The sequence below is a fragment of the Pelobates fuscus genome, chromosome 11, assembly GCF_036172605.1.
Source record: "Pelobates fuscus isolate aPelFus1 chromosome 11, aPelFus1.pri, whole genome shotgun sequence".
Classification (NCBI taxonomy): Eukaryota; Metazoa; Chordata; class Amphibia; order Anura; family Pelobatidae; genus Pelobates; species Pelobates fuscus.
This window is the reverse complement of record NC_086327.1, coordinates 74,209,628-74,235,831: the sequence shown is the minus strand read 5'-3', so window position 1 is coordinate 74,235,831 and position 26,204 is coordinate 74,209,628. Positions and strand designations below refer to the sequence as shown.

The window sequence follows — 26,204 nt, the reverse complement described above, 5'->3', positions numbered from 1 at the left end:
AAAATATCTCCCTTTTACACTAACAGTAAAATGCAGAAAAATACATCATTCCTATTATATTACACAGAACCCCCACATTTAACCTATCCCCAGATAGCTCGGATCTGAGCGCCCAATATAGGTGAACAGCACTCAGATCCCACAAACAGAGTAAATTTGCCATGGGGTTAAAGTTTTGCAAGGGCCGATGAGAGATTGAGGAGGGACAAAGCAGACAACGCCCTGCTGGAGAACAATGGGATAGGTATTAAAGGGGGAGGGGAAGAGGCACATTCTCCCATGGAATCAAAGGGGCAAAAACTGTTTTTTAAAAGTCCCAATATGCCCACATATAGTTTTTAAAGGGCCATACACCCCAGGGCCATAGTCACGAGGCAGGAGGCTGGCAATCCGGCTCCTCCAAAAGCCAGGGGCAAAGGGCAGTTGGTCACATAAAAACCCAGTGACAAAAGGCAGTTTGTCACAGTCTCCTTTATATCGTATTGGTTAAAAATTTTGTTTTCTCTGACAAGTTTTACTACAAGACTAAAGGGAATGCTATAGGCTACAGCGAACATAGCATTATCATATATACCTGTATCTTCATTGATAGATTTGAGGACAATTTCATCTATCCTCATCCACTTTTGTGCAAACATGTACATTTTTGGTAAAGATATATTGACAATATAATGGTGGTGTGGAGTGGTGCGTTACAGTCCCTAGAACTGTTTCACCAGACCTTGATCTCCTTTTCTAAAGTCAAATAATTGACTATTCTTTACCAGAGTCAACCCAGTTGTAAATAATAAAGGTACTGATGTTAAGACAGATCTATTTGTCAAGGCCACTGACAGGAACACAATATTCTTACTTTTTGAAATGCAATCATCTTCTTTTTGCTCTCACATTTAGTGAGACAATGGACTGTGAATAACCCTGAAATTTGTGATCAAAGCTTGAATGTGTTAAACAAAATTCCTGCAAAAGGATTCATAGAAAGATTACTCACTACATTGGTGCAAATATCATGCCCCTGCAATCTCACTACTCAGCCATTTAGGAGTTAAATCACCTTTATTACTGTTTATGCCCTAACCATACAGCCTCCACAAAAAACAGGATTTTATTTACTATAAGATTATTACAACCATTACCTTAGAACTTATTACTGATTGCTCTGTTAATTGAACTTTCATCACACAAATGAGGCTCATGCAGGCAATTAACAGAGCAGGAGATACGAAATTCTAAATTTAACACACTGTACAATAAAAGAGGTTTAAAAATGACATGTTATCGGAGGAGGCTTTGTAAGTTTCAGCCAGGGGAGGTGTGGCTAAGACTGCATGAACAAAGTAGTTTAACACTTAATTTAACACCAGATAATTGAGCTGTAAGACTGCAAGGGCATTACCTGTATAGCAAAACCACCTCATTAAGCTAAATCTGTTGTGTTGTTTACAGTATCCCTTTTGTAGATCTGATCTTTTGAAACATTATAATGGCCTCTAACAGTAAGATGCATTTTTAAGCCAATTTGACAAACACTCTTATACAGAAAATTGCAATTGCCATATGCCAATGGGCAAACCCTGATGTGAATGAGTTTTAACTGCCACTAATGATGGCATGTACAAAGGGAAAACCTACACGTGACAACATGGTCAGTGCCGAGAGTCATGCACATATATCATCTAATAAAATAGTTTTGGGTAATGTACAAAATAGGAATTGTATGTGCCTTAGATGCAGTTCTTTCATTAAAATGTCAACTTGCCTCTAGCAATTGGTTGGTGAAAATTTAGCTCTGGTGATGAAAAATTCACCCCTGATGACTATACCATGGGCCATCCAAACTTGCAATGGCAAGAAACTTTTAACGACTTGCTAATAGCTTAGGACCTGCATACATCTACTTTAAGAGTGCTATAGATAAACAAATCAAGGTTGCTTCTCTGGAATCTCTGAAATCAAGGACACTGTGAAATAGTTGAAAACATAAAATAAATACACTAACTCCAACCTTAAGTTTTATTTGTTGTTAAAAAAAAAAGACAATAACGCATGTATATTAATAACCAATTAAGTCACTTAATCACGTAAAATTATTGCAACATACAAGATGTTTTCATAACAAGAATAAAAAAGCAAAAAACACTAATTTGTATGTATAGGAGGAATGGTGTTCCAAAACTAATCAATATAGAATGGCCTAACCAATGCTGCTTAATGATACATACATTTACATTTAAGGCCGAACCATTGTCACAGTAGAAAAATATTTACTTTCACTGTGATTCTGCAGTCATCTACAATGCTTGTTCTACTAAATGAGAAATAAAAACTGTTAAAACTTCTCTGAAAGTTATATGCATCTTCTATACATTTAGGCAATAATCATGCCTATTACAGTGTAATAAACATGTATCATTTTAATGGCATAGTATACACACATAAAAAATAACATTGAAGCACTATTTTATACACTGCAAAGCTAAACTGCTACAATTCAAATGTGTTACTAAAGAAATGCAAATCTCCATATGTATGTGTATACACACACACTATATATATATATATATATATATATATATATATATATATATATATATATATATACACACACACATCCATATCCTTTTACTTGGCTTTTAATTGGATTGTAATTTCCAAATACTAAAGCTATGTTTTTTCAAGAGTCACACTACCCTATACAATGGATATTGTGTTACTTATTTAATACCATCTACAAACATAACAACCTGGATATGCATATAATAAAATTATAAATTGTTTTGTGAAACATATATATGCATGAGAGGCACAAATAATTTATTTAGTATGTTTTGAATCAATATGATGTTGCAACATGGTTTGCTCCCCAAAATGCCTATGGCACACATCAGATTGGTGATGATTTTCAAAAGTATGAATCTTCTGATGACGTGTAAGTTCCCCTGTGTCTCGGAATCTATGCTGGCAAACTTGGCATTGGAAAAGTTTTCCACCAAAGTGGATATACTTATGACGGGTAAGATGGGAAGTCCTTTTAAAAGCTTTTCCACAGATCGTGCACATGTGAGGCTTTTGTTGTGAGTGGGCAATGCTGTGCCTCTGGAGATAAGACAGATATTCAAATATTCTGAAGCACACTGGGCAAGTATAAACCTTACGAGGAGCCAAAGATCTAGAATTCACACTATGTTTAACATCTGCACTAGTTTCACTGGATAGCTTACTTGTTTGTTTCAATTCTGGTTCCTCTACTACCATTGTGTATGGCATCCCTTGGTTGTCAATAAGCAGAAATCTCCTGTACGTAGAGTTTTCTTCAGGTGAATCTTTTTGCTTGTTGACTTTGGTTTCCACTGTTATTATATCTTGAGAAAGAGTTGAGCTGAATATTTTTTCTCTTTGTACTTTAATACATTTATTAAATCCTGTCTTTTGAGTAATATCTATGCTTGTCTCTTTATAGGGATGACTCCCAGTTGGGAGATCTGTGCTACAGAATGGTTTATCATACACTTTTTGGTCCACTGTATCCATTGTATGTACTGGATTAATCTTCTCTTGTGTTTCAATTGTACCACCTTGATATGAGATATTCTTTTGAATCATGTTATTTTTACTTGGATTGTATAAAGGAATTCCAAGATAACGATTTGATTCTTCACAGGGATTGGTATTATTAAAAATAGTTTCATTTGGTAAAGGGTATTTATTCACATGTGCTTTATTTCTTTTGAAAGGGACTGAAGTAGATACTTTGATTTCAGTGGGGTTATAATGTCTCAGTTTAAAATTATGTCTGGGCATATTTTTCTCATCTATTCGTGAAAAACATGTCCGGCTGCCATCTTTAGACTCTTTTACAAAACCTGGCATTGGTGCAATTTCTACATCTTGACCAGGATTCAATGTTACTGTTTGTATATGTTCCATGGACTCAGACTTCCATGTAATCCATTTCTTTTCTGTACATTTACTAATGAAGCTCACAGATGATTCTTTATAATGTGGTTTTCCTTTAGTTCGGTCTTGTCCTCTTAAAGAGAGGGTAGCTCCTGAATCTTCATTTAGTTTTAACTGGTTTGGTCTTTTCTGTATTTTCTCTTTGTTTAGGTAGTTGCTATGACTCACATGTAAGGTTTTATGAACAATGTTATCATCCCTGTTTTTAACAAAAGTAAAGCTAGGTGGAGCCATTTTCCAGATGTCAGAATCCATTCACAAAATGTTGTAAATCACAATTAAATTTCAGTCAGAATATACCTACAGAGCAACAGAATACTGTTAATAGTTTTAATATGAATTTTTTTTCAGTTATACATGTTGAAATAAAGACATGCTTTAGTAAATGTTCTTAATGAAAATGCTTTCTGTTGAATGTCATTAAAAATTCACTCCCACAAATCTCTAAAGAAAAACATTGCACATGCGTAAATGTTACACAAAGATGTGCAAATCTTTAGTAAAGGTATGAAAAGGATTGCTTTCCAATACACAGTACAACTGGGAGAATCTTCAATTGAACACAAACACTTACACTAGGTGGCCAAATGTATGTGAACTCTTTCAGCCTCACCAATTACTAACGGGTGCATAAAATACAGCACATAGCCATGAAATCTCCACTTTAAACCCTTAAGGACCAAACTTCTGGAATAAAAGGGAATCATGACATGTCACACATGTCATGTGTCCTTAAGGGGTTAAACACTGGTCATACTATAGAGCTCAGTGACTTTAAACATGGCATTGCCATGGGATGCCATCTTTGCAGTAAGTTCATGAAATTTGTCTTCCACCAGATTTGCCTCAGTTAGTTGAAAGTGATAATATTGTGAAGTGAAAATAGCTTGGAACAACAGCAACCCAGCCACTGAATCGTAGCCCACACATGCAAATTACCTAAAATCGGCTGCATTACTCAGTACTCCAAAACTGCCTCTGGAAGCACATTAGCAAATGAACTGGGTGCTGGGAGCTTCATGAAATGTGTTTCTATGGCAGAGTAGCTGTGTGCAAAACTCATATCAATTCATGTAAAGTGCAATGCCAGTCGTTAGCTGGAGTGGTGTGAAGCATGCCATCACTAGAAACATGTTGTATTGTGATGAATTGCATTTCACGATCTGTCATTCTGAAGGAAAATTTGTGTGTAGTAGATGCCATGAGAATGCTACCTATTGGAAGGCATAGTATTTACTCTAAAGTCATATTACATATTACATCACTGCATATTTGTGATTTTTGTGGGAAAAGCAAGTCTTATGGCTTGACTGGCGTGCAGAGCTTCGTTTAACATTATATATATATATATATATATATATATATATATATATATATATATATATATATTGAAGGAGATATATTCATCAAGACCTCTAGGTTGGACCGTATCCAAAATCTTAATCCAGAAAGTCTCTCTCTGAAGAAGTACGCTTGATCTTTCTCCTCCTCTACTTAGGGGTGGAGGAACGGGGGACATTGGCTATGGCAATTAACTTAAGAGTGGGTAGTTTATTTTGGACTTCCAAGAAATGTTTACCCACTGGCTTTTCCGTCTTGCCATCCCTGAAGGACGTCATGATTCCTGATCTGTGGCCTCTGATCCGGTCTCATAAAGTTAAGTCGGTTTTACCCACATAATATAGCTACAGGGACATGATATCAAGTATATTACATGATCCGTGAGGCATGTGATGTAATTTTTGATGTTGAATCATTGGCCTGTGTGTGGATGAGCGAATGAAGAGCCTGAGAACATATGTCCACATATGCACTGAAAACATCCTTTCTTATCAATGGCTGTCTTGAAGTTATAACGCCTAGGGACATCAGTTTTAACCAATATGTCCCTGAGGTTTTTGTTTTGTTGGCATGCAATACATGGGGCTGATTTGAAGATTGGATGGAGAGTGTTGTCAGAGGATAGAAAATCCCATCTTTTCTTAAAGGCCTGAATGATTCTGTCACTCTCATAATGATATACTAATGGTATGGTCATTTTGGATTGATTACAATCACTTATGTACACTCCAGTTTTATTTTTCTCAAATATATTTTCAAAAGCTTCCTGTAGAATTTCTTTCCTATATCCACGGTCTAAAAAAGATTTTCTCATGCATTCAATCTGATGCTCACGTTCACCTATGTCAGAGTTGTTTCTTAGGACTGTGAAATAGGTAGAGACTTTTTGAGAGTAATCGGGTGGAAGCTAGTCGCGTGGAGTAGTATGTTATGGTCCAAGGGTTTCCTAAATAATGTAAAACATATATTGTTATCATGACGATAAATCTCAACATCCAAAAATGCAATCTTCTCCTCGTGATATGTGAGACTCAATTGGATGGGTGAGTCTCCTTTGTTCAAATCTTCAATCATATCTTCCAATTCTGTAGCTCTACCTGTCCAAATCATAAAAATATTGTCCACAAATCTGTGGTATTGTATGATATGTGTGTGGTACCTGGATAGAATATGTAATTTCTCATAGAAATACATATAACAGTTGGCATAAGTGGGCGCTATTGCCAACACCATTGTAGTCCCGGTCATTTGCATGTAAATCGTTTTTTCAAAATGAAAATAATTGTTTACTAATGACACCTCAAGACATTCCAACAAAAATTATATTGGTCCATTATATTCTTCTGAATAGCTCAACAAATTTCGCATTGCTTCTATACCTGCTTCGTGAGGTATGACGGTATACACATTTTTTTTAACTTCAACCATGGTAAAAATAATTGGTGTGCCAGGTAAGACTTTGTTTTTTAATTTTATATAAGAAATCTTGAGCGTTCCTGAGACAAGTGGGGATTGTTGTTACACTAGGTTTACAGAAATGATCCACACATTTTGCCAATGGTTCCAGGACTAGCCATTATAACTTCAAGACAGCCATTGCTAAGAAAGGATGTTTTAAGTGCACAGGTATTGTCACGTGTGGACATATGCTCTCATGCTCTTCATTCGCTCATCCACACACAGGCCAATGATTCAACATCAAACATTACATCACATGCCTCACGTATCATGTAATATGCTTGATATCATATCCCTGTAGACTATATTATGTGGGTAAAACCGACTTAACTGTACGAGACCGGATCAGAGGCCACAAATCAGGAATCATGACGGCATTCAGGGATGGCAAGAGGGAAAAGCCAGTGGCTAAACATTTCTTGGAAGTCCAACATAGACTACCCACTCTTAAGTTCATTGCCATAGTCAATGTCCCCCCCTTAAATAGAGGGGGAGACAGATCACGGGTACCTCTTCAGAGAAAGATTTTCTGGATTAAGACTTTGAATACGGTCCAGCCTAGAGGTCTCGATGAATATGTCTCCTTCAATTCTTTTCTTAATATTCATTAACTATATATATTTTTGGGTTTCATGTCAAGTGTATCTTCATATGCATTTGGAGCTTAATATATATTTTTTTTATATTATGTGGACATTACTTATGGGCTTCTTTTCTCACACACCTGTGCTCACTTTTTACTTATATATACATGCTACATTTTTGCTAAGTTGGATTGCACACTCACATCGCACAAGTTTATTTTGATTTAGTACTTATACACACACTCTTTCTCTGCACATCACTACACAGTGTATTTCTCACACATTTTTCTCCCTATAACACTTTTCTCTTTTTTTATTTTTCTATTCCTTTTTCTATTTCTTGTTTTCACATTTTTTCACCACACTCTCATTCTTATATCTTTACTGGTTTTCCACCTAACTCTTTTCTCATATTCTATCCCTTTTGTCTCCACCACTTTTCTCATATTCTATCCCTTTTGTCTCCACCTCTTTTCTCATATTCTATCCCTTTTGTCTCCACCTCTTTTCTCATATTCTATCACTTTTGTCTCCTTCTTGCTCTCTCTTTCACACACTTTGACTTATCCGGATCTATTTTCCTGGGCACCACTAGTCTTGTCTACACTGTCTTCCTTTGCCTGCTGGCTGTTAGCTCAGCTCCAATATGGTAGTATTCTATCACAGTTTCAAGTCGTGGTTATGTTTAATCCTCCTTGTTTATCTTTTAAATCACAATCTTTCCACATCTAATATTCACACTAGATCACCATGGCAATGGGAAGCTCTTCAGTTCGGGATGCCTGCCGCCGGACATATGACATCATTATGAGCATGTTAATGAGCACGTTGGGGGTGGTCCAATCGGCGTGTTGAACTGGGTCTCATGCACCTTGAACAATAATACTGAGTATATATACCCCATAACACACACACTTTCTAAAGTTATTTAGTTCAAAACCTCAGTATCCTATGATGTTGCAGTATTCTGGGCAAACGGAATTCCAGAATCTTGACTCAGGACACACTGGGCTTCTGCCCAGTGCTACAGAGTGTGCTGATGTCTTGTAAGCTGCACTCTCATATGAATGAAATGTGCATGCTACTTGCATAAACTAGCTTAGGCAAACCCCTTTGTGTGCGATGTTAGTAGCTGGTTTGTTTTTTTAAGTTTTGTGAAACTTTCCCAATTAACCTGAAACTCTAGGCAAAGGCTGAAAAAAGGGGCTTCCCAGTCATGATTGTGATCATGTCTAAATGTAGTTCTACAATAGACTAATCAGTGATGTATTGCTTTTAAGCTTTTCCAGATTAAGAGTTACTCCTAGTGCAAGCCTGGATGTTGATTTTCTGCAATAATCGGTAATGCATTGCTTTATTTTTGTAAAATCTTTGTAATTAGAAAGATTATACTATTGTATCCTTAATAACTTTGTAAATACTCTTTAATTATACTACTGGTCTATGTAATATTTTTTTTTATCATTCACCAACCCAATTTGTCATATCCTGCATTCCTGAACCTTCTAAATAGATAGCAAAACACTGTAAAAAATATATTTGTGGCTTGTAGTTCATATAAAAGTTATGAAACCCTATCTGAATGGTGAATATTACACATATATATATATATTTAAAAATCTATAGAAATGTCTGACTAGGACTATAACATTTAAAAATTAGATTTAGAATCAATTTTAAAGGAACACTATAGAGTCAGGAAAACAAACATATATTCCTGACCCTATAGTGTTAAAACCACCATCTAGCCCCACCCTTTTCTCCCTAAATATAGTAAAATCTTACTTGTATTCAAGTCTGAAGCTGCTGGCTCTGCCCCGGTTTTCCTCTGCAACTGCATGTGTCTGCTGACATCATCAGAATTGGTGGTCTGAGCCAATCACAATGCAGATCAGGGGCAGTGCCAAAACAGGTCAAACCACAGCCCTGGCCAATCAGCATCTCCTCCTAGAGATTAATTGAATCAATGAATCTCTATGAGGAAAGTTTTGTGTCTGCATGCAGAGGGTGAAGACACTGAATGATATGTGTTTGTATCAAAACATTTCTCCTTATTCTGCATCAATATTACAATCCAAAAAAAAAAAAAGTGCTCTGGTATTTCAAACTGTAGGAAGGTTTTCAATGTCAGTTGGTGCAGTGCCCTCACTTGGATTTTTTGTTGTGATTTCGGATTTTTTTTTTAAATAGTTGCATCAGAATAGGTTTTATTTGACCTTTTTTGGTGCGGAACAAAAGACAAAGCGGATCTGTCACTTTTGTAAGACTGTGCTGGAATTTAACTGGCAGCAGATGACTAATGGCAGAAGGACCTCCTCTCTGCGGTGCCCAAGTACTCCCTACAGCCGGTACTTCCTGGATTCCTCCCTGTGCTTTGACCGGGAGAGACTTCACCACAGGAGGATCCGGCTCCAGGGAAAATTTGGCCTTGGCTTCTAAGAAAAGATAAATTTTCCTTATTTTCTTTCTTTTGTTCAAAACTTGGCAGTATGAGGGTTAATCGTGTGGCAGTTGGCCAGCTCTTGCCACATGTAAATGTGTGTGTGTGTGTAAATAATAATGATGAGAGAGAGAGAGAGAGAGAGAGAGAGAGAGAGAGAGAGAGAGAGAGAGAGAGAGAGATTTATAGCATGCCTTCGTAACAAGTTAAAAACGAGCAGCTGGCAGCTATTGTTGCTCAGGAAGATTTGTTTGGCTTTTGTCTTGTCATTTTCAGACTGTATTTTCTTCTTAAGCTTTGTGTCATCACTACTCTCTGCACTTTAAGCCAGTGTTCTATCCAAAAACTTGATTTTTCATCTAAACCAAATATTTTCAGTTTTACTAGTAACCTTTTGTGTGTAAATGTATCATGCCTTAGCAAAAGTCAATAGATCTATATTTCTACTAACTTCTTCATAGAATGCAATTAAGTTAGTTTGGCATTACCGGTCTTGTTCAAAATACATTCTTGAATATTATCCCTTAATAGCCCTTTAAATAATTTCCCAACCACAGATGTTAAGCTCATAGTTCTGTGGTTTCTAGGTTGAGCTTTTGAACTTTTTTTTAATACAGCTGCTTTTCTCCAATATTCTGGTACAAATCCTGAAAGGAAAGAATCCTGAAAAATGTAAAACAGTGGTGTGGGTATTTTTACACTAAGCTCCCTTTGCACAAATTGGTGAATACCATCTGGCATTAGGGATGTGTTTACAATAACTTTATTTAATTTCTTGTTTTAGTTCAAAGTTCAATCCTTCTATTTTTTTCTTTATATAGTTGGATCTTTGTTGGCACTTTATCCTGTGTTAACCAATCACCTGTTTGCTGTAAGGTTTTTGTAACTGGCATTTGCAAATCTACAGTCATAGATTCTTCTTCCCTATATACTGAAGAAAAATAATTATTTAGAATTTATGCCTTGTCCTGATAATCCTTGATTAACTCACCCATCTCAATTTCCAATAAAAATGCTTTCTCTCTTAACCTTTTTGGATTTAATGTACTTAAACCTTTTGGGGTTGGTCATAATCTCTATTGCTACGAGCTTTACATTTTCAATATATTAATAGCCTCCACCTGCCGCCAATGAGAATTAAATAGCACCCTCCCGACTGAAGAAGGCAACGGGAAATTATTTTTTGTTTGCCACCACCCATTGGCAATGGGTGGGACATGGGAGACTTTTGCAAGCCCCAACCACTTTATTGTTTTCAGTTATTTTTTTATACAGCACAGAGCCCCCATCCGCTAGCCACAGGTGGGGGACTGGACAGTGAGCAGACCACCCACCATTACATAATTTTAAACCCACACCCGATGCTCCTCTGACTTGTCCCCCCAGATATTTTACAGGTCCCATCACCTAGTTGCTCGTTTTTAATTACAGTGATCAGTCAGTCAATATTAGCCATGCTGCCACGCAGGAAGGTATTACAACTAATATTGGGGTCCTATTGACCCTCACAGCCTCATTAAATATGATTAAATATGATTAAACCGTGTGCCGCCTCTTTATTTTTTTTATAACTATTTGGTTGCTACTGAAGATAGTTTGGGTATAATCACAAAACAAACAATATGGTTCAATCATTGGTCATTTCCTGAAACCTCCATATAGCATTTTTCGAGTCCAGGATTTCAGATAAAATGGCTGATCACCCCAAATTTAAAATACACATAGACATAACATTAGGGTTAGATGTCTACAGACAAAACAGCTCCAAAAATCTATTTGAAATTTGGGGAAGTCTGATAGATCTTATTGGAAGCTAGTGCCCCTTCTTTGGGTTCAAATTTGTATGTTTGTTTTAGTTTCACTTATTGAAGAAGAAAAAAAAAAAAACCTCCTAATTTTGTTTACCCATGGAGGGAACGTGAGGTGGAATACACTTTCTGTCTGCGAATACACAGCATCCATGATGTTGTTTCTCAGATTTTCATGGAATCTATGTTTGGCTGGCACAGATATCTCTCCTGACAGGCCTGATGGCAAGTGCAGCTAAATAGGAAGCAAGCTTTCTCTGTGCATACCAAGCTTACAATGTGTAGTGTTCCCTCCCTTCATTCCTGTCCTTTGTATGGAAAGAACTGTTGCTGCAGGGTCAATCAGTTTAAGCACCCTCTTATAACCCCCCTGTGTGCCAGTTATACTCCCAGTGTATTCTATTATCTGTTAGTGTGGGCACTCATTCATCTAGTGTGCCGTCTTATACCAGATTGATCTTTCCTATAGCCTCCCAAGGCTATATCCTTTCCAAATGGGTTCCGTTATACTCTTCACTATGTCTAATCTGATATCCCCTAGAGCAGTGATGGCGAACCTATGGCACGCGTGCCACAGGTGGCACGCCGGGCCCTTTCTGTGGGCACGCGGCCATAGGTTCGCCAATAATGCAGAGTAGGCGCCTGCCTGCCCGAAACGGCAGGCGCCTACTCTGCTTCCGGATCGGGAGGCAGGGGAGGGATCTTTGCAGCAACTCCCCTGTCCTCCCGCGAGCAAGCTGTGTGGAGCGTTGCCGCGCGTTACCATGGCAACGCTCCACACAGCATCGCGCGGGAGGACAGGGGAGCTGCTGCAAAGATCCCTCTCCCTGCCTCCTGACCTGGAAGACTGCTTGCCACCACCGGACCACCAGGGATGGCTGTGTCCCCCCCCTTCCTTTATTAGAGGTAAGAAGGAGGAAGGGAAGGGGGGGGGGGACTAATTTAATATACTTTTTTTTAATTTTATTACTTAAATACCCCCCCATACAGCACCCCTACCCCCCCACAGAGTACCCCTACCCCCCACACAAACAGTACCTCTAGCCCCCCATACAGCACCCCTACCCCCCACACAGTACCCCTACCCCCCACACCGCACCCCTACCCCCCCATACAGTACCCCTACACCCCCACACACACAGTACCCCTACCCCCACACAGCACCCCTACCCCCCCACACAGTACCCCTACCCCCCCCACACAGTACCCCTACCCCCCCACACAGTACCCCTACCCCCCACACCGCACCCCTACCCCCCACACCGCACCCCTACCCCCCCATACAGTACCCCTACCCCCCCACACACACAGTACCCCTACCCCCACACAGCACCCCTACCCCCACAAAGTACCCCTACCCCCCCCACACAGTACCCCTACCCCCCCACACAGTACCCCTGCCCCCCACACAGCACCCCTGCCCCCCACACAGCACCCCTGCCCCCCACACAGCACCCCTATCCCCCAGCATCGCTCCCCTCCCCCACACCCATCATCCCACCCCTCCCCCACACACAGCTTCCCTCCCCTCCCCTACACCCAGCATCGCTCCCCACCCCTACCTCCCATACACAGCACCCCTACCCCCCACACACAGCTTCCCTCCCCTCCCCTACCTCCCATACACAGCACCCCTACCCCCCACACACAGCAGCCCTACCCCGCACATAGCACCCCCACAACACACACAGCACCCCTACTCCCCACAGCACAGCACCCCTACCCCTGCACAGCAGCTGTACCCCCACACAGCACAGCACCCCTGTCTCACTCACACACACACACACACACACACCACCCCACACACACACACACACCACCCCCCCCCACACACACACACACCACCCCCCCCCCCACACACACACACACACCACCCCACACACACACACACACACACACACACACCACCCCACACACACACACCACCACACACACACACACCACCCCACACACACACACACACACACACACACACCCCACCCCACACACACACACCACACCACCACACACACACCACCCCTCACACACACACACACACACACCACCCCTCACACACACACACACCACCCCTCACACACACACACACACACACACCACCCCTCACACACACACACACACACACCACCCCTCACACACACACACACCACCCCTCACACACACACACACACCACCCCTCACACACACACACACCACCCCTCACACACACACACACACACACACACACCACCCCTCACACACACACACACACACACCACCCCTCACACACACACACACCACCCCTCACACACACACACACACACACACCACCCCTCACACACCACCCCTCACACACACATCACCCCTCATACATACACACACAGCACCCCCCCCACACACACACACACACCACCACCCCCACACACACACACACACAGCACCCCTCACACACACACACACACACACACACACACAGCACCCCTCACACACACACACACACACACACACACACAGCACCTCACACACACACACACAGCACACACAGAAACCCTCAGACACACACAGCACCCCTCAATGCCCCTTAAACTACACCCCTCAATGCAGTATGTGTGTGTATTCAGCAGTCTGTGTGTGTGTGTATTCAGCAGTCTGTGTGTGTGTGTGCATTCAGCAGTCTGTGTGTGTGTGTATGCATTCAGCAGTCTGTGTGTGTGTGTGTGTATTCAGCAGTCTGTGTGTGTGTGTATTCAGCAGTCTGTGTGTGTGTGTGTGTGTATGTGTGTATTCAGCAGTCTGTGTGTGTGTGTGTGTGTGTGTGTATTCAGCAGTCTGTGTGTGTGTGTGTGTATTCAGCAGTCTGTGTGTGTGTGTGTGTATTCAGTAGTCTGTGTGTGTGTGTGTGTATTCAGTAGTCTGTGTGTGTGTATTCAGTAGTCTGTGTGTGTGTGTGTGTGTATTCAGCGGACTGTATGTGTGTGTATTCAGCGGACTGTATGTGTGTGTACTCAGCGGACTGTATGTGTGTGTACTCAGCGGACTGTATGTGTGTGTACTCAGCGGACTGTATGTGTGTGTACTCAGCGGACTGTATGTGTGTGTACTCAGCGGACTGTATGTGTGTGTACTCAGCAGTCTGTCTGTATGTGTACTCAGCAGTCTGTCTGTATGTGTATTCAGCAGACTGTGTGTGTGTATTCAGCAGACTGTGTGTGTGTATTCAGCAGACTGTGTGTGTGTATTCAGCAGACTGTGTGTGTGTATTCAGCAGACTGTGTGTGTGTATTCAGCAGACTGTGTGTGTGTATTCAGCAGTCTCTGTATTCAGCAGTCTTGTGCGTGTATATTCAGCAGACTGTGTGTATGTATTCAGCAGACTGTGTGTGTGTATTCAGCAGTCTCTGTATTCAGCAGTCTTGTGCGTGTATATTCAGCAGACTGTGTGTATGTATTCAGCAATCTCTGTGTGTATGTATTGCATTTGTTGGAGATACTAATAAATATAAGCTTAATTTGATCTATTTATATCATTATTTAAAATTTGTATTATTGAACTCTCTGCTGTTGTGTTCTTTTAAAACAAAAGTTGTTAATTAGTTCGGACAACAGTACGAGTTGTTTTTTCTAAACTTAAACCTCAGTATTGAGGTTTAATTGCCGTGTTGGCACTTTAAGGAAAAAAAAGTTGGCATGTACTGCGGTTTGGGCACTCGGGCTCAAAAAGGTTCGCCATCACTGCCCTAGAGTGTCCCCTTATACCAGTAAGTGTGCCCTGTTAAACTCCCCTAATGTGCTCTCTTTTCACCCACTGTTCTTAGTTCTATCCATCAGTATGCCGTCTTATCCCTTCTCCAGTGTGCCTTTTTTTTTTTATCGTCCTCTAGTACCTAGTATGCAACATTAATCCTCCACTGTTCCCTCTTTTACTAGCTTCCTCCTACACCCTCCACAGTGTGTCTTCTATAATCTCGTCAAGTCCAAGTAAACCACCTGCCCCCTCACCCGATCCCCTAACCTGTTGATATGGCAGGCTGGCAAGGGTAGACTCCAGCAAAAAGAATCAAACACATGTAGAAGAGAACTGAATCTGCAGAACTCACTGACTGAAGTTGCACTGCATAAGTGGGGCAAATTGTTTTAGCGAGATAGGTGGGAACCACTGGCCAATACTGCACTTTCTGTCCAGTCACACAATCCATCTGGCACCTCTCAGCTTGCCATCCAGGCACCACTTATTTACAGGAAGACTGGCATCAATTATACTTACCCACAGGTAGCCTTGCGCCACTCACATGGCCCATGTGGCTTTAGTCACAATCAGCTATAACCTATCTAGCACCATTCACCCGTAAACCCATGCAGCCATCTGTTAAATATTCCATTATAATTAGCTCATTTTTTATTTTTTAATTTACTAAATAATTTTTGAACAAATATATTTTTTCATTTATTATGAAAAACAGGGAAATTAGCAAAGGAAAGTACATTAATGCCAAGAGTTAATATGTTCTCAAATGTTAAAAAGTAAGGAAATTATGAACTTAAACTGTTCCCACCTTGCATGACATCAATGAATGTGTCAAACAAAAAATTCTTGGTGACATAAACGACATCACCCATGACTTCATCCTACAGATAAGAAAACATATAATTAGAGAAAATAAGTACTCTGGTACATTGCTGCACATTACACTATTAATGTTATCTATTGTTATGAAATGATATCCTATTACGCAAGGATCTAAGGGAAAGCACTATGGCGAGTCACAGGTTATCTGGCATGGGAACCTGTGTTTTTAATTTCTTCACTGTGAGGTGCAGTCATATTTTAAAATGTATTTAGCATTGTGTAATCAGTGCACTGCACAGCCAAAGGAATTAGTTACTTGGCATGCTGCCAGCATGTGAAAGAAAGTTGTCTATATAGTCTATGCCTGTCCCCTCTTCACTGCTCTGAGTGTCATGAGTCCTAATTATGGCACGCACTCTCTAAGGACTCTCAGTCCCATGTCACGTTTTTAAAAATAAAAAGTATGAATAAATGTATGATTAGGGAAAGAGAGAGACAAGAATAGAATATGAGGTTCCAAAATTGAGGGGGTCATAAAGATTGGACAGAATGTGTGTGGGGGGAGAATATGAAGAGAAGGTCGGAAAGGAAGAAACTATAAAGAGGGAAGGTGTGGGAGAATACAGATAGTTGAAGGCAGGGCCGGACTGGGAAAACAAAGCAGCCCTGGAAATAAAAATATTCCAGCCCTATAATTCATCGTGTTACATTGTGTTTGTATTTTTACATCAATGTGCTTTGGGAGCGGTTATATTGTTTCTTACCTGCAGCCCCTCACTTCATATGATCCATGGGTATTACAGTGCTGTAATAGCCACCCTCCAGGCTGACACACACAAGTTCGCTACAGACAAGCTCGCTGACACACACAAGTTATCTTACCCATGCACAAGCTCACTATGGACAAGCTTACTAATACACACAAGTTCACTACAGAAAAGCTCACTGACGCACACAAGCTCACTCAAGTCAAGATCACGGATACACACAAACTCATTAAAGACAAGCTCAATGACACACACACACTCTACATACATGCTTACTGACACAAATACACACAAGCTCATCTGACACACACAAGCTCACTACAGACAAGCTTACTGAGACACACACACACACACACACACAGGCTCTCTGACCCAAATAAGCTCACTATAGAAAAGCTCTCTGACACACACAAGCTCTCTACAGACTAACTCATTACTAGACAAGCTCACTGGCACACACAGAGGCTTTTCTGACCCACACAAGCTCACTACAAACAATCTCACTGACACACATAAGCTCATTACAAGCTCACCAGCAAACACAAGCTCACAGACACAAATAGAAGCTCTCTGACCCATACACAAGCTCACTAAAGACATGCTTACTGACACTCAAAAGCTCACTACAGGAAGGCTGACAGTCACACACAAGCTCACTACACACATGTTCACTGACACAAATACACACGCAAACTACAGACAAGATCACTACAAGCTCACTACAGACATGCTTACCATAAGCTCACTGAAACACACAAGCACAATACAGACAAACTCACAAGCTCACTGACACACAAGTTCACTACTAGCTTCCTGGCATACAGAAGCTCACTGACACACACTCAAGCACAGTACAGCCATGCTCACTGAAACACACAGGCTCACTACAGACAAACTCACTACATGCTCACTGACACTAAAGCTCAGTGGAACACACAAGGGCACTATAGACAAGCTCTTTGACCCACATAAGCTCACTATAGACAAGCTCTTAGACTCACACAAGCACAAAACAGACAAGCTCACTACAAGTTCGCTGACACACACTTAAGCACAGTACAGGCATACTCGCTACAAGCTCACTGACATATGCCCACTACAGAAACTCACTACAATCTCACTGACACACAAAAGCTTACTACAGACATGCTCACTTACATACACAAAGGTCACTGGCACACACTCAAGCACAGTACAGAAATGCTCACACACACACACACACACACACACTACAAACTTGCTGACACACAAGATAACTTCAAGCTCTACACACACACACAATCAATCATGGGCTGCTGGGTGAATATACAAGTACCTGTAACTTCATTGTAACTGGACTTCAAGTGTTTTTAATGAAGCTCTTCCACTTCCTGTGTGAAAGGTCACCAAGATGAGGCTGGGGGGCAGAGCTCCAGTGCGTGGGTTGGCTCTGCCAGACTGTCCATGCAGAGCTGGAAACTAAGAAGGTGCTTTTTTGAGAGAAACTTTCAGTGCTCTCTCACTCCTCTCTGCTGCAAACCAGCTGTCACCGGTTTCTGTTACCGACCTCTGGCAGCCTCACTGCGGTCATCCAGCAAACTTTCTGCTCCAAAAAAAAAAAAGAATGCTGCACTGCTGGCCCCAGGTACACCGTCCCACCGGGGAATTTCCTGGTGGGCCAGTCCGGCCCTGGTTGAAGGTATGGGTTGAAGAATATGAGTACATGGACAAAAGGTTGTGGTGGGGAATCTAGAGAGAAGGACACAAGCATGGTATGGAAAAATGGGTAATACTGGGGAGAGAAACAGTGGACAGATGGGAAGACGTTCACTAACAGAGTGAGTAAAAAAAATGATAGAAAATGATGATGTGATATGAGAGTTTTATTGTCCTGGAACACTTTTTTTTTGTAAAATTGGGATATGATGACATTAGTCCGTAAGACATAAGCAATTTGTAGATCAAGTTAATATATTTGTCAATATAACGTCTAATTTAATTATGGATTATAATACAATAAAGACTTATGAATTGCAAAAAAATTTGGTTTGGCCTAATCAAATATTTTGAAATGTTTTTTTTCCAGGTGGTCCAAAATTCGTCCATATAGCGTTTCATCTTTTTTAGGAAAACTGATTCAGATGAATCAAAATGGCAGGAAAATGAAAAATATATACATAATATAAATACATATATTATAGAGGGAAAATGGAGGAGCAGTAAAAGAAAATTATTGAAAAATCCTAACCTGTCAATTGTGGAGTATAGGTAGCGAAATCTAGGTACAGGCAGACATAACAAGAAAATAGGTATAAACATGCTTGGCAGTTCTAGTGAGCTTAAGAGTGTTAGTACCACTGGGTGCACTTGGTGTTAGGAGGTATATGTACAGACTACAGATGGCCCTTCCTAGCAATGTGGAGGCAACAGTGTGTTAGTAGAGTAGTTAGTCTGTGCTTAGGTTTATTCAGTCGATGTCTGTAGATGGAGCTTCAGCAGCCCCGATGTGCAGCATTCTGCAGGGCTGAGGAGGGTGACGACTAGGACTACACTTTGCCTCTTCAGTGTGTATCTCCCTGCCGTACCCCATCACTGAGCCTCTGTTCCTGCTCGCTGCTCTGGACTGACACTCTCTGTCGGCGGGCTGCTTTACCAGACGAATAGCCCCTTGTAGATCGCCGCTGGGGTGCGTGTCGGCAGGGCCGGGATGTCATTTTTTCATGAGGCAACGTTGGCTTTGGTCTTCGGTTCCTCCACCTTACTGCTGGAGTTGCCCTCAGGGTAGGCCGTGGAGATGCAGCCCAGTCTTGGGTGCTTGGACCATCAGGCAAGGTATTCGCCACACGTGCGTCGAGTTTCTCCCAGAATTGGGCACATATGCTGTCGAACATCTGTAAGAACAGGTCCACTCTGTCAGTTTCAGGTGTGCAATCTTTAAGGCATTGAGCGTTCCAGTCGCCATTTTGGTGAGTAGGCCTTAAGCTTCAGGTGTGTGCTGAGTAGAGATGTACCAGGCAATCAGTCCAATAAGCACGGCAATGGGGGTGGGAAACAGGCCCAGATGAGACTCAAGACAGGTTCGACAGAGGAGTGTTCGCCTCCTCCGCCTGACAATCCCGCATAGGCCCCAAGACAGTCCGGCGCAGTCCACGGCAGCCTGGACCAAGAAAACTTGAGCCCGCACCTCAGCTTAGTGTTCTGCAGGAATATGAGGGTTTGTGTTGCCAGATTCGTAGTGATTTCGTAGGTTAATCAATGCTTTTTCAGGCTTTGGCTGAGAAGCTCAGGCCATGTACGTCCTGCTCGGTTGGCTGTCAGGCCCCGCCCCCCTGTCCATATTGTTTGTTTCGTGATATGTCCATAAGGTGCTTCGAAGTTATGGAATTTGTATTAACTGCAGATCGCCCAAAATTCAGATTTAAAACTTGAAGCACAAGTCTAACAAACACAATGGTCTCACACCATAGGAGAATGCTGAATGGAGTAAGCTTCCCATCATATCACTCCTACAGAGTTTGTCTCAATGTTATAGTGATCACAGTAACATGTGAAGAAGTACCTACAGTATTTTATAGTGCACTTGTCTTTGCCTTAATGTACTGGGAGTATGTATATGCAAACATATAAATGCTAATGTAGATTGATCAGTTATCAGACTAATTTTGCTGGCAAAGCATCATGGTACATGTAGCCCACATCTGAAGTGCTGGAGGTTGCCTATCACTGTCTTAGAGCATTTCCATTATAAAATAATTTAAGATCAGTGTGACGGACCGCCTATCACCCCGACCGGGTGCCTCCGCCAATCAATGCTCCTAGTGCTCACCGAGGACTCCAAGCACTCCACCAGACACCATCAGAACCATAGTCCCCACAGTCTCGCTGTCCTCCACCCACCCTGGACCCAAGACCAGGATCCAGCTTCCAGTGGGCAGACTTCTCCTACTCCAGAGAGTGTAGCAGGCTGCTCTTACAAAAGCAAGTGATTATAACCCAGAGGAGTATAGTGATATAGCAATCCCCAGAGCAGATACAGCTGTTCCCCCCCACACATGAGATGAGACTCTATGTTGAGGGCAGGCAGGAACTTGTTTAATGGGAGCCACAACTGGCATTTCTTTTATGCAAGTCCCCATGCAAGGGGCACTCCCCCCTGGACCTGAGAGTAAACCACAGCAGAAACAAATACACGATTACATTGGCTCTCAGATCCAGGACATTTCCACACATAATAGATTAATCCCTCCTCTGTACCTGGGAGATAATTGAGTCAACACTGAACTAAACTCAATTATCTCCAAACACAAAACACATTTTTATTAAAAAAAAAAAAAAAATACCTAACAATACCTAACAATTAAAACATACAAGCATACAAGAATGTAACAAATGTTACATTCCCTTATAGCTCTGATCTGGGTGACCAATATATCCAAAAATCACCCAGATCAGTTCAGGAATTTCCTGGAAGCCATTTATTTGACCGACCGCAATCAGGGCTTGCGGTCGGTCTAGTTCGGTAGTTTAGAAACAAATGAAACTACCAAACATAGTCAATGTTCTTACCCTGCTTGTTCCCCTCATCCAGACAAACGATTTCATCGAATAGTGCCCTTCTAACTTGTATAGAACCGAACAGTGCCCTTCTAACTTGTATAGAAGTCCAGCAGTGTTTGGGAGTTTCTGTGTCCGATTTTAGTTCCATGAGATTAATGCCCAAACACCGCTGCCTGCGTTCATGCAAACAAGATGGCCGCACCTCGTGGTTGTCCATAGGAATTGCGGCCACCCAGACGAACAATTAGAACACTGCGGTGAGAACCGTTCCAAGGTGTTAATAGGTGTTAACAAGCTCCAGGTGGTCCCTGGTTCGTGTGGTTCGGTTGTCAAACGGGACAATGTTAAAATTGGAGGGGAATGCAATCTACTGAACAGAATAGCAAAAAGGCACGAACAAGGTCTTTTATGAGCCTTTTTGCATGGTCCATAGTCCTGAGGCAAGAAGCTGGCAAACAGGCCCCTCAAAGAACCAGTGGCGAGGTTACTTTCGCCACAATCAGCAAACAGCACTATTACACATCAAGCATTTCTCATTGTTTTTGTCACCACTAGGATATAAGTAGAATGAATATATGTTCTGGAAAACAGGATACTACAGATGTATAAGTGGTAATGTAGGTATTGACTGTACAGGGCATCAATGAGGTATTAATATGAATATAATACTTTTCTAAGAAAAACTGTGATCAACTTACACATCTGTCTGCAAATGAAAAAGTACACATTACACTGATCAGCCAACATTAAAACCACTGACAGCAGATGTGAATAACTTTGATTATGTCATTAAAATGGCTCCTGTTATGTGTGGGATATATTAGGCAACAAGTGAACAGTCAGTTCTTGAGTTTCATGTGTTAGAAGTAGGAAAAATGGGCAAGAGAAAAGATCTGAGTGACTTTGACCAGTGATGGTCAAATAGTGGTGAAGTCTTGTGACGGCTGCAGGGAATTGGAGTGTGTATGAAGTATCCGGAGGTCTCATGGGACCCCATGTTGTACTCTCGCCAGCAGTGACATTGTCTCCTGGTCCTTTAAGAGGAGCAAAACAAGAAAGATGGCGGCGCCTATGAAGGACAGGTTTAGGTAAGTAATCTCACTTTTACCTTGCCTCCCGACCACAGGACCCTCAGTGGATTGTGTTTAACCCCTTAAGGACCACACTTCTGGAATAAAAGGGAATCATGACATGTCACACATGTCATGTGTCCTTAAGGGGTTAAGGCAAGAAATAAAACACACAGACTGTGTTTACACAGCCATTATGCTGTACATAGGTGTACACCAGAACAGAATAAATAATTTACGTAGATGAGTCACAACTTGAGTGACTATTCGCCTTGGAAGAGGATTCCAAGTTCCTGCAGCCGACGCATTCTGCACCACTGTTTATAGCCCATGCCAGGGGTATTCTTTAAGGTAAAACAGCTTTTTTTTAAGGTTGAGCCACCAGGTTCCAGTGACTGGAGGAAGGGGGAGGAGCCTGAGCCCAGAGGAGAGGGTGGTATAGTAATTTGAATCAGTGTGTGAGTGAGTCTGTGTGTCAGCGTGTGCCTATAAAACTGTATGTGTTTGTAGCATAGTGAATCTGTATTTCTCTGTGTGCCTATAAAACTGTATGTGTTTGTAGCATAGTGTGTGGCACTGTACAGGGCGGCCCATAAGTCCTTACCCATCCATATATCTTATGAATCCAAATTATCAGTGTTCTGGATGGGTAAGGACTTATGGGCCACCTTTATGTGAATATGTGCATACATCTCTCCATTCAAAATTCAACAGTACACACAAATACACCCCTGCATCCAAACATCAATACTAAATACAAAAGTCACCCTCTGTATTAAAACAAACACACTTCTACATTAACAGACACATACTCCATACACAAACACTGCTCAGTGCTAAATACCTCCCTGCAAGGATGAGAAAATTATAGAGCCCCAGCTGGGAAAGCATTGCTGGAGTTATACACGACAGGGGGACCTACCTTTTGGCCACCCTTTGCGATAGGCTGGAAAAAAAAATTCTTGCACCAGGGCCCTCTCTGCATTAATTCCGCCACTGCGAAAGGGAAAAGTGTTTTCCTCCCTGCGTAACTCGGGCTTAGAATTATCTTAACATTTTGGAACAGGCTTACTGGAACATAAACCAACTAGTATGTACTTACCTTGAAGACCTAATTTCAGGTATTCGTTCGCCATCTATATGGAGAAAGAGGCTATAAGAAATTAAACTTTTCTAGTCTAATGACATATGAGGTTGATAAGTGGTATTATAGATGCGCATATAGGGAACACTTACAACACCACAATCAACCTGGGACATGACATAGAAATAATACTATATAGCCTAAAGTTCAATATTCCTGGAGAAAACTGGCTTTGTGTGGGTTAAAAATAACATTTTCATCCCATACTTCCAATTATGAATTAGCAAGCATGTTGTGTATGTTCCTATGCTTTATTGGGGACTAAAACAACAAACTCTAATAAAACAGAGATAATATATTTTAACTTCTAGCAATGAATAGAATTTCTACAGGTCGGCATTAGTAAGTTATTCTTATATGCACTTAGTCTTAGAGGATTAAATCAGTAAACACCAAACTGAAAAAGACACGTATGCAAAAAGTGGAGATACGGAAAAAATATCCAATATCTTTAGTGAGTTTGGATATTTTAGTCTACATGTAATTTTTAGTTTTATTTTCCAATTACAACAAACTACTGTTTAATGAATAAGTCCCAGATGTGTTTCAGGACCAACCACCCCCCTACTATTAATCCAAAACAGCCCGAGCTTTACAAATATGGAAGCAATACTTAATTGCCCAACTTTTAACAGCAACGAGAGAGCAAATTGAAAATACAAATGCCAGAACGTGCTACAATGTTGCTTTCTAATTTTTCGCGCGTGGGGAATACTGTAGATTAGAATATACAACTAATGCCCTGTGGGTCATAAAATTAAATTAAGGAGTTATTTTTATTATTATTCTTTACATCCTCATACATTTACCCTGGCTGTGTTTACATGCTTTCGCAGATTGCTTTATTGCTTGCTATTTGCGTTCACACTTGTTAGACAAGTTCACAAGTGCTGTTTTGAGTGAAGCTTTCGGGTGACTGTGGAATGTATTTAAGCGCAGCTGCAGATTCTTACCTGGGATTTCCTGCTTCCTTTGATCGCTCAGGCTTCATAATGGTTTAAGGGAGGGTACATTTCTGCAGAGGAAGAGAAAGGTGTTCCAGTGGAATATGTCCTGAAGGAAACAGTTGCCAGAAATGTGGGATGTCATTTCGGTTCCCCATGCGCCTGCTGTGTTTTGTGATGGTGTGTGCTGAAGGCTGCGTTTTCTATAAGTGTTAATGTGATAATAGGAATACAATAATTAAGTGTAAAGTGGTAACTATATTAGATACCAACATAGGCATCACGATATGTACAATACAAGTTAATTTCTCATTGCCCACTTAATCTGCAGATCAGGTAAAATACATCCATTATACATGTGTTCTAAAATCCATAACTTGAGTGTCGCTGAGGGTGGGGTGAGGAGGAAGAGAAAGTATGCTCGCCCCCACCATTAATTCGCCGTATAACTTATCGCTTCATAAAAGGTTTTGTTGTAGCACTAGAGCAGGGATAGGCAACCTTCGGCTCTCCAGATGTTTTGGACTACACCTCCCATGATGCTTTGCCAGCATTATGTGTGTAAGAGCATTATGGGGGATGTAGTCCACAACATCTGGAGAGCCGACGGTTGCCTATCCCTGCACTAGAGAACCTGAAATCTCTACATCTATCTAGTTAATGTATACTCAGCATATCTTTACACGTCCTTAGGCAAAGTATAACTTTTAACTACGGCTTAATTGCTGATAAAAAAATACATTTCCTTATAAGGGAGGTAATTTTCATGAAATACATTTATTAAATAGACTCTTTAACCCCTCAAGGACTGAGCAAATTGTAGAAGTTGGAAACAAAACCTGGAATTTGCGCTAAAGTGTGCCCCCACACTTGTACATCATTTTATTTAGGAGAAACAGGGCTTTTATTTCATATCAAATATTTATATATAAAACATTTATTATGAATACAATCTGAAAAAGTCTATGAAATTAAGAAATGTTATTTGTCAAGTTATGCATGGTATTTTAATTGTGAATGTCATAATATTGTTGGATTTTACTGAAATAAAATACACATATTTGTATTCAGAAATGTCTCGCGAGTACAATTCCCCCCCCCAATGTACAGGTTTTATGGATTTTTGGAAGCTTACATGCAGGGCAAGTTCTTTTGCCGCCCTACGTGAGTATGCCCATAAGGCCCACCCATAAGTCTACCTACATGTTCCACCCATGAGTTCGCTCACAGGGAGTGGAGTGTGTAGGGGATGCGTTATGTGTTATTGTAGAGGATCTAATGTGTGTGCTTATGGAATGTAGTGTATAGTGATACCAGTTTGTGTAGTGGAAGTAATGCAGGGAAGCTTCTGTGTATGTAAGTAATGCAGTGTGTGTGTCTGTAAGAGGTGCATTGAGTGTACGAGATGCATTGTGTTTCTGTGTATGTATATGGATGCATTGTGTGTGTGTGTGTGCTCGTAGTGTGAAATAGCTCCCTGTCCCGACCCCTGTCCTATAGAGCTCTCCCTTCCGTCCCTTAGAGCTCTCGCCTGCCACTTACTGGTCTCTCCTCTCCCCTCACCTCCCCTAAAGTCTCTTCTCACCCCACACCCTCCTTGTGTTCTCCTTCC

General features: G+C 41.2%; 1 protein-coding gene across 3 annotated transcripts; it reads right to left on the bottom strand.

The window, feature by feature from the left end:
- Positions 1–2,794: 2,794 nt before the first annotated feature.
- On the bottom strand, positions 2,795–24,684 carry LOC134576718 (zinc finger protein 714-like). Of its 3 annotated transcripts, XM_063435436.1 has the most exons (4): positions 24,602–24,652; positions 23,607–23,640; positions 16,118–16,190; positions 2,795–4,257 (listed from the first exon to the last, which is right to left on the bottom strand). In XM_063435436.1, the coding sequence occupies exon 4, from the start codon at positions 4,210–4,212 to the stop codon at positions 2,815–2,817; it is 1,398 nt and encodes a 465-aa protein (XP_063291506.1). In that variant the 5' UTR covers positions 4,213–4,257; positions 16,118–16,190; positions 23,607–23,640; positions 24,602–24,652; the 3' UTR covers positions 2,795–2,814. The 3 variants fall into 3 exon arrangements, with proteins under 3 accessions (XP_063291506.1, XP_063291505.1, XP_063291504.1); XM_063435435.1 differs by lacking the exon at positions 16,118–16,190; XM_063435434.1 differs by lacking the exons at positions 16,118–16,190; positions 23,607–23,640 and having other exon boundaries at positions 24,602–24,684.
- Positions 24,685–26,204: the final 1,520 nt, after the last annotated feature.